Source organism: Ictalurus punctatus, chromosome 1, assembly GCF_001660625.3.
Source record: "Ictalurus punctatus breed USDA103 chromosome 1, Coco_2.0, whole genome shotgun sequence".
In the NCBI taxonomy this organism is placed as follows: Eukaryota; Metazoa; Chordata; class Actinopteri; order Siluriformes; family Ictaluridae; genus Ictalurus; species Ictalurus punctatus.
The window spans coordinates 33,321,568-33,340,275 of NC_030416.2; the positions used below are offsets into that span (position 1 = coordinate 33,321,568).

General features: G+C 40.9%; 2 protein-coding genes across 3 annotated transcripts in view; one reads left to right on the forward strand and one right to left on the reverse strand.

Moving 5' to 3' along the window:
• The window catches only part of wdr37 (WD repeat domain 37), a 33,412-nt gene extending 27,697 nt beyond the window's left edge, over window positions 1-5,715 (reverse strand). The window contains exons 1-2 of the mRNA XM_053684026.1: window positions 5,449-5,715; window positions 2,117-2,295 (exon numbers count right to left, since the gene is read on the reverse strand). Coding sequence (XP_053540001.1) covers window positions 2,117-2,254 — 138 coding nt within the window. The 5' untranslated portion in view covers window positions 2,255-2,295; window positions 5,449-5,715. The remainder of the gene's footprint in view (window positions 1-2,116; window positions 2,296-5,448) is intronic.
• A 1,317-nt stretch (window positions 5,716-7,032) lies between these two features.
• On the forward strand, window positions 7,033-12,355 carry idi1 (isopentenyl-diphosphate delta isomerase 1). 2 transcript variants are annotated; one of them, XM_017490897.3, is made up of 6 exons: window positions 7,033-7,153; window positions 7,251-7,443; window positions 7,909-8,087; window positions 8,913-9,005; window positions 10,615-10,745; window positions 11,568-12,355. In XM_017490897.3, exons 2-6 carry the CDS (start codon window positions 7,301-7,303, stop codon window positions 11,883-11,885), a joined length of 864 nt encoding a protein of 287 aa, XP_017346386.1. In that variant the 5' UTR covers window positions 7,033-7,153; window positions 7,251-7,300; the 3' UTR covers window positions 11,886-12,355.
• The last annotated feature ends 6,353 nt before the right edge of the window (window positions 12,356-18,708 follow it).

Here is an 18,708-nt window from a genome sequence, read left to right on the forward strand (position 1 = left end):
AAAAACAGGCAGTGCTGCTCTGTGACGTCATAAAAACAGGAAGTGCTGCTCTGTGACATCATAAAAACAGGAAGTGCTGCTCTGTGACGTCATTAAAAGACTGTAATGCTCGGTGACGTCATAAAAACAGGCAGTGCTGCTCTGTGACATAAAAACAGGCAGTGCTGCTCTGTGAGGTCATAAAAACAGGCAGTGCTGCTCTGTGAGGTCATAAAAACAGGCAGTGCTGCTCTGTGAGGTCATAAAAACAGGCAGTGCTGCTCTGTGAGGTCATAAAAACAGGCAGTGCTGCTCTGTGAGGTCATAAAAACAGGCAGTGCTGCTCTGTGACGTCATAAAAACAGGCAGTGCTGCTCTGTGACGTCATCAGGCAGTGCTGCTCTGTGACGTCATAAAACATGTTGTACTGCTCTGTGACGTCATTAAGCAGGCTGTACTGCTCTGTGACGTCATTAAGCAGGTTGTACTGCTCTGTGATGTCATTAAGCAGGCTGTACTGCTCTGTGATGTCATTAAGCAGGCTGTACTGCTCTGTGAGGTCACAACAGAGGTTGTACGGATTCGTGATTTCATAGCGTCTTTACTGCTATGCCATGTTACAAAACAGGCTTGACGACTGACGTATAGTATACGTGCTACCATAACTACGTTCGTGCTGGGGAGAAAAGCTGCCGTTATGATAACGTCACATTGTGACAGGTTTGGCCGTCTGACCACTAAAAACATGGTAACGAACATCGGGACACTATTAATAAATCCTGCCGCCGGAAGGACATGGGGACGCGTCGATATTTGTAACGATCTTGGCATTAAAGTGAAATGTCTAGAGATTCTCCTACTGTCTTGGGCATATAAAAAGAACATCTTAAAGAATTTACAGTTCTACAGATCATTTCTAAAGCTCATTCGCAAACCCAGAAATCCGCAGGACCTCCGGAAATCCTTGAACAAGCTGAATAGGTTTACAGTTTGACTCGACACGGCGTTAATGTGTCACTGAAGGGCCATGTTTGCATAAGGAAGGTCGTTTGATAACGCTTTACGACAAAGAGGAACACGTAACTACACTTCTCCATCCATCAAAGAACATCTGGTAGACAAACAGCCGCTCCGAGATCCGAGCTCTTGCGTTAACGGAGCTTGTAAACGCTGGTCAACGTGCACGACGGGCGTGGCCTGCGTGGTTTGTCTACATCTCGGTTTAGATCCAATGGCTCTTACAAACACAAAAAACACACGCGACGCAGCACAAAGCTCCACACTGTCCTTCTTACAGGCTTTCTAACATTTACGGCGCTCGCTCCTTTTAACGGCGATCGGATTCCGCCCGCCTTGCTTTGGATAAAAGCGTCTCGTGGAAATCGAAGAAGCTGATTAACGGGAAAAGCCTGCTGAGGGGCGCAAATGTTTTCCATCTTCAAGCTGTGAAACTGCAAGATGTATTAAGGTAAAGGCATGCGTTCAAAACACAAAAAGACAATAATAATAAAAAGAAGAAGAAGAATCGTAATAATAATCGTAATGATAATCATAATGATAATTCGACAGCTTTTAGAGAAAAATATTAAAACATATATACATTTTTTACAGCATGTAGATCTAAAGTGGCTACAGAGATTATAATCTAAACTTTGTAGGTCTGATTCTGACACACACACACACACACGTCAGGGCTGTAATGTAAATATGTGCAAATGAATGGTGATAGAGAGAGAGAGAGAGAGAGAGAGAGCGCGCGAGAGAGACAGAGGGAGGACGAGAACAAGAGACAGACAGAGAGAACGAGAGAGAGTGACACACAGAGAATGAGAGAGAGAACGAGAGAGAGGACGAGAGAGCGAGCGAGCAAGGGAGGGAGAACGAGAACAAGAGAAACAGACAGAGAGGACGAGAAAAAGAGCGTGAGAGAGAGAGGACGAGAAAGAGAGAGAGTGACAGAGAGAGAGAACGAGAGAGAGAAAACGAGAACAAGAGAGACAGACGGAGAGAACGAGAAAGAGAGACAGACAGAGAGGACGAGAGAGAGAGGAATCGAGAGAGAGAGAGGAATCGAGAGAGGATAATTGGAGGAATGAAGCGAGTGATATTGGGGAAAGGAAGAGGTAAGCGTACGGACCTGAGCCTCCAGCATGTCTCTGTGGATGGAAGGCCGCTCCTGCTCGGTGCTGTTGGTCCTCCGGATGGAGAGGCTGTGAGACTTGCGCTTCTGCTTGGCTTGACGGGCGACTGCGCTGTTTCCGCTCTCTACAGGCATCACTCCTCAGTGACGTCCTCCTGCGCGCTTCCTACCTGCAACTGAGCAGTCACCCCCAACACACACACACACACACACACACACACATTTACCCTGACACACTCCAACAGCAGCACAGGCTTTTATCTCTGGGAAAGGAACGCTGGTGCTCCATTTAAGACGGATAATGTGTTTACTAATGGGATGTGTTACAATGCGGCAAGAACGACTGGATTCCTTCACTCCTTATCGCTCCGTCCTTATCATCTGCGATCATCAAAAGCAAAGAGAAACACTTCACCGTAAACTACACCAGACACACACACATCACTATGGAGGTTTGTTTTTTTATTATTTCATTGAACCCTTGTGTCCTTATGGACATTTCTGTTGGTGTTATTTATCATCATTTTGTCTGTGTTAATGCAAACAGCAGAAATTTTGCAAAAGGTGTGTATTTCATAAATCTATTTTCAACTAACCCTTACCTTGTCCTTACCTCAAGGACAAAAAATGTCCCCACTGAAACCCGTCCAAACTGCAATATTTAATCCCCGTACTGTTTATACTTAGAAAAGCATGCATGTTGTGTTACTAGGCTTTTATTTTGTTTACGAGCTTTCAAAACATTTTCTGAAACGTGTAGTATTTGCTCAGCTTTCGTCTCTGGGGAAAATCCGTGCTTTCCCTTTTTTCCCGATTGTGCCGTATTATAGAGCGCCGCGGAACGACTGAATAAATGATGCGGATATAACCGTGTGTGTGGATATCGGAGATGTGGTTTGTATGCGTGCACTGAAAATCTGACGTGTGCGGACAGTTTGAAAGGAAGAAATGAAATCGTACCGGAAACCACAAATCCCGTCGAATGTATACGCGTCGAAGAAGGTTCCTGATCTTTGCATTATTTAAAGAAACCGTCGTTTAACGGGTTAAAATTCGGAAAATGAATCGATGTTTGGTCGTTATGATCAGAACCGATACTGGTGTAAATAAATAAATAAATAAATAAATGATGTCCGTGAAAGTGGGAAAAATTATTAATGTATATAATATTTGACGGTTTTTTGGACATGGACATTTCTGTCCTCTATGGACCTATGTGCGGCTTTTTTTTAATTGACGCACAAGGGTTCAAAAGTTTACACAAAAGGTCAAAGATGAAAAGAAGAAAAAAAAAAGATTGACATGGACACAACTAGAACAAATATTTCATATTTACAGCGGTTCGCAGATCTAGTGCAAAAGTCGACTGATCTGGGATCACTGACTCGCTGCGTACTAAATTCGCCTACTATTACGTCCTAAACAGTGTCCGAGATTAGAACGAGTGTGTCCAAAACGGTAGTACGTTGAAACAGGTCACACTTGGACACTTTTTCCAGCGAATATCGCTTAAATACGACTATTTAAGTTTCAATAACGAGTGAAGAAAAGCTGAAATGCAACGAGGAGCTTGTTTACGGTGAGCATAACTAGGCAACGACGTCAGTATGTCCCAGTACTTACCTACTCTCTCGCTGTACATCTTCACAAAGTGATTACATACCTTTAGCGCGTAGTAGAAGTAGGCGAATTGGGACGCGCGCGATAACAACCGCCTCTTTTGCTTCGTTCGTTTATTTTACATACATGTTTTACAGAAACATCCAAGACGGATTGGGCGCGCTGATGTTTTTAAACGTTCCCGGGAGCCGCATTTAGACAAGCCAGGTTTAAATGGATATGTTGATATAGTTTAGTGTTTTTCGCTGTCCTGACACGCTGCACGAGAACTGGACGTGGAGTTGGGTCTCGGATCGCAGTGGTATTCTTACGCGCAATTCGAGATGGTTATTGAGTACGAACACGGAACCGTTTCCCGATTACGGTTAACGTTTGAATGGTTAAAACCTCTCGAACCTACCGAAAGCTCTGTTTTGCGTACCAGCCTTCTGGATTCTCCAGATTAGTAAACACATTTGAGGTCAGAGTTTCTTTTCGAGAAGTAGTTCGTGACAACAAGAGTCTCGGCCGATGTGGACGTGACGTGAACAAGTCGTTCCTGTTTCTGGTGGCTTAGTGGTCAGTGTGTTTGCCTCACACCTCCAAGGTCAGGGGTTCGATTCCTGCCACTTCCCTATGTGTGTGGAGTTTGCATGTTCTCCCCGTGCTGCGGGGGTTTACTCCGGGTACTCCGGTTTCCTCCCCCAGTCCAAAGACATGCATGGTAGGCTGATCGGCGTGTCCGTAGTGTCCGTAGCGTATGAATGAGTGTGTGAGTGTGTATGTGATTGTGCCCTGCGATGGATTGGCACCCTGTCCAGGGTGTACCCCGCCTTGTGCCCCATGCTCCCTGGGATAGACTCCAGGTTCCCCACGACCCAACAGGATAAGTGGTATAGAAAATGGATGGATGGATGATTTGTCCTTGGCTGTATTATCATTTGTTTTCCTCATCTTTATTCGGAATATGATGAAAGTCGGTGTAAAAGTAGACGTGTCGAGGGAACGTGGATATTGAATATCGACGTTTTCCATTTCATTCTACTCAAACGAACAAAATGAGTCGGATAAAGATTCGTTCATTTTGGTGTGGATTCAGATATCCAAGTCAGTGAAACGATCCAATCGCCTAAACCTAAGTGACGACAGGAAGCGACTTCCTTTTATGGGCATTCGACAACCCTGAAAGTAAACAGATTTTTTTTTTTTAAAGAAAAAAAGGAAAAAGAAAAAAGGTGCAACAGAACTTTCAGTGATAAATTAAATTACAAATGAACCACTTATGGATGTGGAGTCAATGCTTTATTTGCGCGCGCGCGCATTTATATATAAACATAAACTTAGGTATGGGAACACAAAGCCTTTTTTTTCCTTTAATGTATGATGAGGTGGATAATGTGAGCAGACACAGCTGATCTGTTCCTGAGATACAGTAAGATGATGTGTAAGGTGTGCTGGTGGCGTTATGATGAGCTTTGCCGTTATGTAAACACAGCTAGCCTGTCTGCTTTCTGAGCTAAGGCTATGAGGGTTAATTATCAGAATGATTTTCTAACACACACTCAACATGGCAGGAGAAATAAAAGTAACGGTTCCGTGGGCACTATCTCTGAGAGAAGCAGGAGGACTGTGTGTGATTTCATTAGGAATAAAGGTAGTGAAGTGTCTGTATGCTAACAGTGAGCTAGCACTGCCGCTAGCTCCTCCGCACCCCCAACGCTCATACTCACGTGTTTAAACCAGTCAGTGTGAATGATCAGACACGTGACAGCGCAACCAGCATCTTCCAGAAGATATCCGTGCTAGAAGGTTGTGGGTCCTTCACGCAAAAAGTCCAGCAGAAGAGATTTTTATAATGCCGAGGAAACTAGCTCACTGACGCGTCCTCTGCCCGACCGCTACTGCGCATGCGTACGCGCTGAAAGCGAGAAGCCAGCACTGCGCATGCGCGGGACAGCTCGGCTCAGGCCCTGATAGCGGCTCAGTCACAAATGATAATTAAAAAAAAATATTATTATTATAATAAATATATGTACTAAAATATAATTATATAAAATAATAATAATTATTATATGTTCTATTACATTGTAAATAATAATATATACCACATATAATAAAATCATAATATAATAATAATAATAATAATAGCAGCACTTCTAGCTAAAGTGAAATCTTTTTTCTTTTTTTTGCTGATTTCTGTTTCCATCTTTGCCGACTTCATTTTATGCGAGATATTAACATGACAATAAATAATTTACTTTACAAATGATGATGATGATAATGAGGTAAATACTGATGAATATTGTTCTTGCTTCTTGCTCTTATTTATTTTTAATGATTAGTAGTAGTAGTAGTAGTAGTAACAGGATTCTGCAGCATACACATTACCCCTTCCATTTATTCCCACCTCCTCAAAACTCTTGCTGAAAGAGAGGAAATTTCACCGAGTCTGACCAAGAGACATCAGTTGTCCTTTTTGTCAAAGGCTTTTATGTTATATAAATAAAGTGTATCATAATGTGATATTTGTATAATAATGTGATATTTATGAGTGTTTTATGTGTATTTGCTTAATTATATATTTCATTTTAACATTTATGTTCTTGAATCTTAGTAATAATAGTAGTTGTATTATTATTATTATTATTAGTGGTAGAAGTAGTAGTACAACACACCAGCACTTCTAGCTAGAATACAGTATTTGTTTTTTCTCGGTTGGCTGCTTTGAGTGTCCATCTCAAAGTGAGTTTAGCCTCAATTCCTTCTTCATTTGGGATCAGTATCACATCTACACACATTTCTCTTTATGAAAAAGATATTAATATGATAAGTAGTAAGTAACTTACTTGACAAGTAATCTTTAAATATTAATAATGATGAACATAATTACCTTATGTCACCTTCTTGGTGACTTTTCATTTCTGTTTGTTTGTTTGTTGTTGTCTTGTTTTGTTGGTTTTTTTTTTTTTTTTTTTTTTTTTGGGGGGGGGGGGGGGGGGGGGTTCAGTATCATCACACCTCCGTGAATTTAAAGTCCTTCTTATGGAATATATTAACATGATAGTATATAAAATATATTAATAAGCCTCAATTATTTATGAAGATGGTGATTGGTTGCTTATTACTTACTTATAAGTAACTTGCATGACAAAATGATGAACATTATTAATATAGTTTATTGTTATTTTTTAATACACTCTATTCATAACTAATTTATTTGCTCTAACAGTTCATATAAAGTTTTGGTTACATACAAAAAGGCGTTGACGTTGCCCACGTGATCACGTTCCACCAATCCCGTGACAGTCTCTGCCCTACGTCACACAGTTACCAGTTCAAGTCCTCCATTTTGTTTTCGCGGTGTGAGAACAGCGTTGTTAAATTGCTGGTATTTATTTGGTAAGGTTTTTAAACCTGACTATACGCGGTCAGAAGGTAAGACCTTTGTATTTATGTATGTACATGTTAATGTGTGTGGGGTTTTTTTTTTTTTACTGCTCCGGTGGCGTAACCATGGTAATCCTTGGCGCAGGTGGTCCGATGGCCTGTCTGTTTTGATTGGTCTGTGTGCTCCGTCTCGCCATGGCGCGCGCCCTTGGGGCGGTACTAAGGACGGTGGCTGGCGAGGGACAAACCCTGTTAAAACCCGTCTCCGAAGTGAGGCCTTTCAACAAGCATCAAGCTCTCCAGCACTGTCCTGTACTGCGCTCCTCGTTTCTCTCCACGTAAAGCCTATTATTATTATTATTATTATTATTATTAATAGCGTGTTTGTATTAATGCGCGCGTTTTAATGCTGTATCGTTTCTATAGTAACAGCTCGTTCACTTGTATGGTATACGCTTCATAAAATCTAGAGCTAATAATAATAACAACATAAAAACATCTGATTGTTGATTAGGTGAAGTTTTCTCTAAGGGGATGTTTATTAAACATTTCTGGAAGGAGTCTCCAGTGTCGGCGCTTTTGTTTTCCAACAATAAAGTGTTCAGGGTTTAACTCTGTTTCTTGTTTATTAAGTGTTGAGCTGTAATACTGTATTAATACGGATAATATTATTATATACTATATAATGGTATGGTATACTATATCATAGAGCGTGTGAATACAGCTCTGCTCTGTCCTCTTTGTATATTGTATTTGTGAAACATAATTGCATGTGTGTTTTTGTCTGCTTTCTGTTCTCCCAGGTTTGGAGCTGCGTTCTGTAATCAAGCCGGTGTAAGGATGCCAGAAATAAACACGGATAATCTGGATGAGAAGCAGGTCCGCCTGCTGGCTGAGATGTGCATCGTGATTGACGAGAACGACCAGAAGACAGGCGCGGACACGAAGAAGAACTGCCATCTCAACTCCAACATCAGCAAAGGCAGATATCTGAACGTTTTGATCCTTAATGTAACAGGTTTGATGGCTGAGAAGTAAGGCTGGGTGATATGACCAAAATATCGTCTCAGGACATTTCTGTGATACACGATATGCATGACATTTATACAGGCTTCCTAACAAACTGCCAGCAAGTGAAGTGTGTAAAAGTGCATTTAAGATATAATCCCTAAAAATAGTATCTTTTGATGACGCTTTTATTTCATGGGAATTAACATAAACGACACTGAAAATGAGGAAAGTTTTTGTTAATTATAATAATCTTTACAAATAATATTCAAAGATTTGGGGAAAAAAAGGGTTGAAGTCAAAATTGGGCAAATCTGCTTCCAGGGATTGCACGTGTTGTTTTAAAAAATGTAAAAACATTTTTAGAAATGTATCATGACACATACGATATCTCAGAAAAGTGTATCGTGATGTAATTGATCACGATAACGATAATATATCGTCACGTCTCCCAGCTCTACTGAGAAGGTGTACTGATTTACACACATTAAAACGGCAAAGAAATGTGTTTTTTGGCATAATATGCTACAGAAATGAATCGTTTATGTCAGAATTGTGATGCAGATTGGGGTTTTTTTTTTTTCACAATTTTGCACAAAAAAAAAAGTAATCCAAATGGAGAAATCTTTAACATTTATTTTCAATAATGATTTTTTAATTATTATTTTTGGTTAAATACAGACAGTTTGTCTTACATATAGTATATACATGTTTGCCAATCATATGCAATCATATCGATGTCAGGTTATTTTTGTAAGACTGTGTTTATGAATGTTCTCCCTGTTGTTTTCCACGTTAGGATTACTGCACCGAGCTTTCAGTGTTTTCCTGTTTAACAGTGAAGAAAAGCTGCTCTTGCAGCAGAGATCTGATGCCAAGATCACTTTCCCAGGTTTGTCTCCTTCTTATGTTTTTATATGTCTATATAGTGGTGCTTGTGTGTGTGTGTGTGTGTGTGTGTGTGTGTGTGTGTGTGTGTGTATATATAGAATATATAGAATTTTCTGTATCTCTGCAGAAATATGACCTAAAACATCATCAGATTTTCACTCAAGTCCTAAAAGTAGATAAAGAGAACCCAGTTAAACAGTTGAGTCAGAAATATTTTACTTGGTCATTTATTTATTGAGGAAAATGATCCAAGATTACACATCTGTGTGTGTCAAAAGTATGTGAACCTTTTGGGATTAGCAGTTTAATTTCAAGGTGAAATTAGAGTCCGGTGTTTTCAATCAATGGGATGATAATCAGGTGTGAGTGAGATTTTAAAGAACAGGGATCTACCAGAGTCTGATCTTCACAGCACATGTTTGTGGACGTGTATCATGGCGTGAAGAAAGGAGATTTCTGAGGACCTCAGGAAAACAATTGTTGATTCTCATCACGCTGGAAAATGTTACAAAACCGTCTCTAAATAGTTTGGACACATTCAGACAGAGTGTGTGCAAATGGAGGAAATTCAAGACCATTGTTCCCCTCCCCAGCAGCGATCGATCAACAAAGATCACTCCAAGAGCAAGATGTGTAATAGTTCACGAGGTCACAAAGGAACCCAGGGTAACTTCTAAGCAACTAAAGGCCTCTCTCACATTGGATAATGTTAATGTTCATGAGTCCATCATCAGGAGAACGCAGAACAACAGTGGTGTGCATGGCAGGGTTACAAGGATGAAGTCACTGCTCTCCAAAAAGAACATTGCTGCCCCTCTGCAGTTCAAAGATCACATGGACAAGCTAAAAGGCTGTTGGGGAAAAAATATTTTGTGGATGGATAAGACCAAAATAGAATTTTTGGTTTAAATGAGAAGAGTTATGTTTGGAGAAAGGAAAACACTGCATTCCAGCATAAGAACCTTATCCTATCTGTGAAACATGGTGGGGATAGTGTCATGGTTTGGAACTGTTTTGCTGCATCTGGAGCAGGACGACTCGCCATCATTGGTGGAACAATGAATTCTGAACTATACCAGCGAATTCTAAAGGAAAATGTCAGGACATCTGTCCATGATTTGAATCTCAAGCGAAAGTGGGTCATGCAGCAAGACTACAACCCTAAACACACGAGTCGTCCTACCAAAGAACGGTTAAAGAAGAATAAAGGTAATGTTTTGGAATGGCCGAGTCAAATTCCTGACCTTAATCCAGTAGAAATGTTGTGGAAGGACCTGAGGCAAGCAGTTCATGTGAGGAAACCCACCAACATCCCAGAGTTGAAGCTGTTCTGTACTGGGGAACGGGCTAAAAGTCCTCCAAGCCGACGTGCAGGACTGATCAACAGTTACCCCAAACGTTTAGTTGCAGTTATTGCTGATCACGGGGTCGCACCAGCTACTGACATCAAAGCTTCACATACTTTTGCCACTCACAGATATGTAATATTGGCTCATTTTCCTCAATAAATAAACGATTATTTAATTGTGTGCTGAGCATTACTGTACTGTCCTGTAGCTGGAATGAATCTAATATTGATTAAATGTGCTTCTTGTTGTGCTCTTCGTCAGGGTGTTTCACGAACACGTGCTGCAGTCACCCTCTGTACACCCCGCCCGAGCTGGAGGAGCAGGACGGCGTCGGGGTGAGACGAGCTGCACAGAGGAGACTACACGCTGAACTCGGCATCCCCACACACCAGGTACAGAGTCTGTCACGACTGTTTGTTAAAATACTTGCGTAACTTTTTCCAGATTTTGGAGTGTTACAGCCTGGAACTGGACTAAACATGAGTGTTTACACGCTATGTCACAATGTTTAAAGGTGCAACATGTATGTTTTTCGTAGCGGTAGGGCTGCGTAATACCATATCGTACCGGTACAGTTCCTCCCCATGATGAGAAGTCGTCATCCCGCGATATCGACGATACACTCAGTGACACGTTCACGCGCCGCAACATGAGAATCTCGCACGTACAATGAGAACGAGCATGGAGGAAGGCGGAGTTCCAACCCTAGACGACGAAGAATTATTAATCCCCAAAAAATGAGATTCATCCGTAATACGGAAGCGGTTCGCATACAGAAGATCAGACGTGAATCAAACGTCTGTGACTTGTAGGAAACGCATCGGATCTGTTCCACCACCTCAAGCAAAAACACCGACCAGAATATAAGGAAAGCCAGAAGATCGTGTTGAATGTTACTATTTTCATCTCGTCATTTATATCGTTATCGCAAAAAAATATCGTGATCTAGTTTTAAGTCTATATCGCCCATTCCTATATAGCAGACTGTGTTCATTCCCCTGGGTCAGCACTCGGTAGAACGACTTTTGACACCAATTCCAGCTGCTCATTATAAACACTATATATTTCTTTCCCTTGGATTTCAGTATCGTGGATTGTTTTCTTTACATGCATCACTTCCAATCTGAATCCAGGTCGTAACGCTCGCTACAAAGTGTGGAAACGTTCACGGGAGGTGAATACGTGCGCGATTAATTTCGATGCTGTGCCGCCAGGTGCCTCCGGAGGAGATGACGTACCTGACCCGCATCCACTACAAGGCCGAGTCGGACGGGGTGTGGGGCGAGCACGAGATCGACTACATCCTGTTCCTGCAGAGGGACGTGGAGCTGCAGCCCGACCCCAACGAGGTGAAAAGCCACCTCTACGTCTCCAAAGAGGAGCTGAAGGAGCTGCTGGAGAAGGCGGAGAGAGGTCAAGTGCAGATCACGCCGTGGTTCAGCCTCATCGCCAACACCTTCCTGTTCACGTGGTGGGACAACCTACAAAACCTCAAACAGTTCACAGATCACGAGCGCATCCACCGTATGTGATCTCCACTGCCCCTTCAGAATCAGAGATCCACTCCATCATCCAAACAGACCTGCTTTAAGACGCCGAGTAGCTTTTATTACTGCAAACTGTGACGTTAGTTTCATCCATGGACTGGTGTTGGGCTTCAACATGCCTAATGTACTTCCTAATGTTCAGCAGTTAAATGATAAATGGGGTTGGATGGATTGAAGGCTTGACACGTGCTGCCCGATTATTATCCTAGTTATTACTTACCGTAACTAACATGGAAAAAGATGGTGATATTTTTCTCTGTATATATTTCTCCAAGAGAAGAATTTTGGAGACGTTATTTTTTAAACAGACAAATGGAGATGCTGCTTCTCACCAGCAGCCGAGACTCTTCATTTAAGAGTGATGTATGTAGCGGATGTTGATGTTCACTGCGAATAGTACTTAAGTTTACATTCATGTAAAATAAATTGTAAATAAATAAATGTATTGAATTGCTTTTTTTTTTTTGTTCTGGTATCCTTATCAACCCGGTTTGTGTTGTATGAAGTCCAGGGTTTCTGAGTCGTATTTGGTTTGTCCTCGACCCTGACCGGTTTCCGAGTCCCTGCAAATGAAAAGCAGCTCCAGAATAAGAAGATGCCGCCGCCGCCGCCAACCTGCTTCACGTTAAAGATGGTGTTCTCAGGGTGATGAGCCTTAAAATGTACTATTTTGGTCTCCTAGGACCTGAGAATGTTTTTCCACGTTTGCTGCTAATCCAACACACCTGGTTGTATTCAAGTCCATATGAGGTTTGTGAGATTTTAGGGCTCTTTTGCGAGGCAGGAGAAATATTTACATTATAAAAGCAGTCTGTAAAGACCAGGGAAAGTATGGAAATGTAGAAACTGTCTTCTGCAAATGTCTTCTCTTTAGACGTTGCATTATTTCCTGCGCTAACACTGCCAACCTAATGCAGACCATGTTTCATAATTATTCTTATTTGATTTATTTATTTATTTATTTATTTTGCATGCTACTGATGATTAATTTTAGAAATCAGCAAGAAGAGCACAGATCTCTGGAAAATAAAGCAATCAGGAGGATATCTTAAGTTCTGGAGATTTTCCTTCTTAGGAAAGGACAAGAGATCAGTCGTTTTAATAGAAACGGAAGGGTATTATTTATATACGCTACCGGTCAAAACATGTTTCTCATGTTAAAAAGCTTTTGATCTGAAGGTGTGTGATTAAACGTGTGAAATCGGTGTCATGGACAAAAATATAATCGTGCCGACGTACTCATTTCTTTCATTAGATAACTAACATTTTATTTACAAAACAATCTTTATTTAAACGGACGACTCGGGGCGAAATATTCCGAAAAGCAGCCGATGAGAGTCCGGCGTCGGTGTGAACTCCTTTAATCCTGTTTTAAAAACATCTCGGGGAAATTCCTCAATAAATCGGTCGAGAAAACGCCAAGAATACATTTCTGGAAATTCTAGGCAAAAAGGACGTCTACTTTGAAGATGCTAAAATGTTAAATTATTTAGATTTATTTTGAATTTTTTTTAATTTTTTTTTTTATCACAACTTAATTCCCATAGTTCCATTTGTGTTAATCCAGAGTTTTGATGACTTTATTATTATTATTCTAAAATGTGGAAAGCAATAAAAATGAAGAATGTTGAAACTTTTGGCTGGTAGCGTATGTATATATGTGTGTGTGTGTGTGTGTGTGTGTGTGTGTGTGTGTGTGTGTGTGTGTGTGTGATATCCCTGAATCTAGTAGCTTTAATTTAGAAATAGATTTCATTTAGAGATCAGGTGAAATGATGAGGAGTTCGGCCTATTTGAGAAGTCTCCTGGATGAAACCGGTTTCTTCTTACGAATCAGGAAAATTTACATTACAAATTAATGTTCATGTCTTTATTATTATTTTGTAATTGTAGGAAATAATGAGACAAAAGAACATGACCACTAGATGGCAGCACATGCTATGAAATGAACCCCAGTTAGCTTTCACAGCTGTAGGCACACAGGGAGGCTGGTCCGATGGATGATTCAGTTGGTTCTCTTACATTAACATACGTGACATTAGTACTACAGTGTGACTATTTCTAGTGTTTCCTGTCCCTTACTTGAGTTGCTTCAGTGCTGACTGTACAGAATAAAATCATCTCACACTGTCACATTACTGAAGAGCTTTCTGTGTAGGTGAACTCGTGACAAGTCGGATCTTTGAACCGACTCTTTCAGGTGAATAGCACATACTGAATGAGCAATTTCTTTATTTTTATTTATTTGTTTTAAATGTGAGTAATGGTGTTACTCTTGTACAGTAGTTTGATCTTCCTTTTTTTTTTAAATGCAATGTCTTTCTTTTTTTTTTAAATGCAAAGTTGTTATTTTGTTATTTTCTTAATGAGATGTTAGTATAGTATTTCATAAAACAATTTATGCTGTAGTTAGGCAAACAAGAGTGTTCATTATTCGAAATATTGAAAACTTTGTCTGGTTTAGAAAAATAATGCCAATGAGCTGAATTAGGAACCGAAAGAGTCGACTCTTATTGGTGAGATGAACCAAATGATCTGACTCACTGAAAAGAGCCATCACTATTAGCAAAACCACAGATTTAGGAGTGTGTGTGTGTGTGTGTGTGAGAGAGAGAGAGAGAGAGAGAGAGAGAGAGAGAGAGAGAGAGAGAGAGAGACGTGATGAACACCATATAAACACTCATGATTCATTATACAAATTCTCAGTAAGACACGAAAGAGTCGACTCTTACTGGTGAGCTGAGCCAAATGATCCGAGTCACTGAAAAGAGCCATAACAATTATCAAAGCCTCAGATTTTACACTATGAGTGTCTAAGCATGAGAAATACATGATGTACACAATTAATGGACTAATGATTCATTATATAAATCGTGATTAAGATATAAGAGTCTACTCTTATGGGTGAGCTGAGTCAAATGATCTGATTAGCATAAACGATCCACCAGAAATCTCATGTCTATTAGCAAAGCGTCAGATTTATGAGTGTTTGAGTGAGGTAGATGAAGTAATGAAGTGACGGACATCATATCAAGAGCCATGATTCATTATATAAATTCTTAATAAGAGATAATATTCAACTCTTATTGGTGAGCTGAGCCAAATGAATTGACTCACTGAAAAGAGCCATCACTATTAGCAAAGCCTCAGATTCATCATGTGTGAGAGAGAGAAGTGACCATGTACACCATGTAATGATAAGATCAATGATTCTATAAATTCTAGATGAACAGCAGCATCTCTGAGAAACAAAGACAAACGTTTATATGGTCCATATGGTGCATTGACCATCCACATAATGTACACAAACCACATGTGCACAAGAACAAGCTCAAAGAGGCACGAGGCATTCCTCAGCCTGCATTAGGAGCCTGGCTAACCACATTCCATATCTCCATAAACAACCACAGCTTTCTCAAAGCTAACCAAGACCAAGAAGAAGAAGCTTGGCATCTACAGTGGATGCAAACAGCTGCAGCCACTGTTTTCGAGAAAGAGAGATCAGCTTCAATTATTCACGTTCAGCTGGGGGATGGGTAGAAACCGAGGACTTTAGAAACAGGATGTAGTTTGTGATGGAGCCACCAGGGGACGTGTTATGGTCTGAGACTGTGTGAATGCTGCACAGGGGAACAAAGCGGGGATTAGTAGGCGTTCCTCTGGCTCTATGTTTTACATGAGACATTACACTGAACCTGCTGTTCTCCATCAGGAAGCTTCTTCATCTCCTGCTGCAGAGCAAATCTACACACATCACCGTTATCATACAGTTCCTCATTCCTGTACGGAGGTGTCGATGTTATCGATCCTGTCAGTAATCCTAGCTCTACGCTGTTGAATGTAGTTTTCTATAAGAACAGCTCTGATAGTATTTCAAATCACAGGTTAAAAGAGACGCCCATGGATGAATGTATTTCTGAAGCGAGATGTATTTTTAATAAGTAGCTTTTACTTCATATCAGATTGTTTCCCCAAACAAGGAGTTTTCTCAAGAACATCTTTCGTCGTGGTGGATACGGAATCTATCCCAGAGGACTGAGCACAGGGCAGGAATACGCCCTGGATATGATTCGAATCCATCAATGGACACCATACACACACACGCACACACACACACACACACACTCGCACACTGAAGGTACGTTCACACATACACCGACTCGGAGCGAAAAAGCGTCCGGAGACAGTTCATTTTCAATCAGAGCTGGCGACTAGATGTGGGCGTGTCCAGCGACGCGACAAAGATGAGAAAAGTTTAACTTTACGCAAACTTGGAGCGACTACCGATGCGAGTGAAGACGGTAGAGCGCTTCTGATCCGTGATCCGCCATGCTGCCATTGCTTCTCCTTCATCTCGTAGGATATGACGCGTATACACACTGATGAATTTTAGATTTAAACGCTCTCCGTCCATAACGTTCCATTTTAGCGGCAAGAAAACTGGTTTGTAGTCAGTCGTGGAATGCTAGTCGCAGCACCCGCTGATAAATGTTACTATGGCAACCAGCAGTAGGATAGTACAGCTATACTTCATAGTACAGTGACTGGCGACTTACAGCGATAAAATCGCTGTACATGCGAGCGTACCTTCACAGTTAAAGACGATGTAGAGTAGACTACACACCTACAGGCATGTTTATGGGAAGTGATAGAAAACCATATAACCTGGAGGAAACCCATGGACACGGACAACATCCTGAGAAATGTCCCACATACTTCCTGTCATGCAAAAAATACGAAAGTAAGTAAGTAGCATTATATTATTATAGTGAGGACTTTTTATTGGAAATAAGACTGACTTCTATCAGGGTTAGGGTTAGGGACGGTTAGGGTTAGGGGTTAGTTTCCGTTAATTCCCTTTTCCGAAAAAGAAATGAGTAATGCACAGTGTGGAAAAGAAGATACTAAGTGATGAGATGAGACAGCGTGGGGGAAGAAAGTATCAAACTCAGTCAACAATGCCTCTAGCTACAGTAAAGCAGCCTCATATTTGTGTGAGAGAGCGACGAAGTTACGGTTTTATATACAGACTTCATCACGCAGTCTGCAGCTAGAATGCTGTATTATCTTTATTCATAGACACGCATGATCGATTTTTAGAGAAGATACTTCTATTAATAATTATATTGTACATATACGGTATATTTATGTACGTCATTTTACTTTGACATCAGTCTCAGTTATACTGTAGATTTCTATCCAGCATTCGCTTATTTGAAGGCGATCACATCCGTCCATCCATCTTCTGTACCGCTAATCCTACAGGGTGACGGGGAACCTGGAGTCTATCCCAGGGAGCACGGGGCACAAGGCGGGGTACAACCTGGACCATCGCAGGGCACAATCACACACACACACACACACACACACACATTCATACACTACACAACAACAGCGGACAATAGCGAGAAGCTTAGCAACAAGCTAGTCAGCTAACACAGTGATAACTCTAATGTTGGTGATTATTTTCTCAAAACGGCGATTAATGTGGTCAATGTTATTGATTTAAACAATGAATGTATCTGTATATTAACAGATCTAAACACAATAGACTAATATAAACGCAGAGAAGAGGGACTTTACACTGTTCACAGTGTGAGCGGCCATGTTGGTTTGACACCACTCTGTAAACAGGGAAGGATCTCATAGCTGAGAAGATGAAAGGTTTCAAATTGAGGGAGTTTTCTCTGGGTTTTACCAGGTGCGAGATTACAACTTATAACTTTGCCCCTTAAGTACAATACAATTATACAGGAGAGATTACTATACAGAAATATTATTTTAGTAGTTGCTGCTGCATTTACAGTTAAAGATATTGTCATTGTACTCGCCAATTAGATATAATATTTGTATCATAATGAAAACTGCACGCTCTCTAACATCATTTCATTTTACCTTTCAATATCTTTACCTTACAATGTCATTTATGGTTCCAAATTTTTCGACAGGGGAAGTAGAAGCATACATCTACTGTAGCTGTACTGAGTATTCCAGCCATGGATGAGAGAGAGCCGGCTAAAATGATCTGGGTAGAAAATAATTTAATAATAATAATAATAATAATAATAATAATAATAATAATAATAATAATATCATTGTGTGTGTGTGTGTGGGGGGGGGGTTGAATCCCGCCTCTGCTCTATGTGCATGGAGCCTGCATGTTCTCCCCGTGCTTCGGGGTTTCCTCTGAGTATTCCAGTTTCCTCCCCTAGTCCAAAGACATGTTATGGGTCCAGGGCGCCCCTGCCTTCTGCCCCGAGTTCCCTAGGATAGGCTCCAGCCTCCCTGCAGCCCTGTGTAGGATAAACGGTATGGACAATTTAAAAAAAAAAAAAGTATTTTACTGGAAGCCTGACCCAGCACCTGTGTTTAAATAAAACCTTAGTATGAATAGATGTACTGGCGGAGAGTAAAGTGACATTCTTTTTTGGGAATACTGTTTGAATAGCCATTGGATTGGCTGTTTTATGTAATGATCTTTGAATGTGCAAATGAGCAACAAAATGTCGATGCTGAAACATTTTTCATTGTAAATGGTCTGCACTTATATAGCGCTTTTATCCAAAGCACTTTACACTGTGTCTCATTCACACACACACACTCACAAACCAATGGTTGCAGAGCTGCCATGCAAGGCGCTAACTTGCCATCGGGAGCAACTCGGGGTTCAGTGTCTTGCCCAAGGACACTTCGGTATGTGGAGTCACGTGGGCCGGGAATCGAACCGCCAACCCTACTGGATGTCTGTGTAGAATAATGCAGTATACAGTGTAGAATTTTTAGTCTTCCTGAAGTGTGACATTAGAAA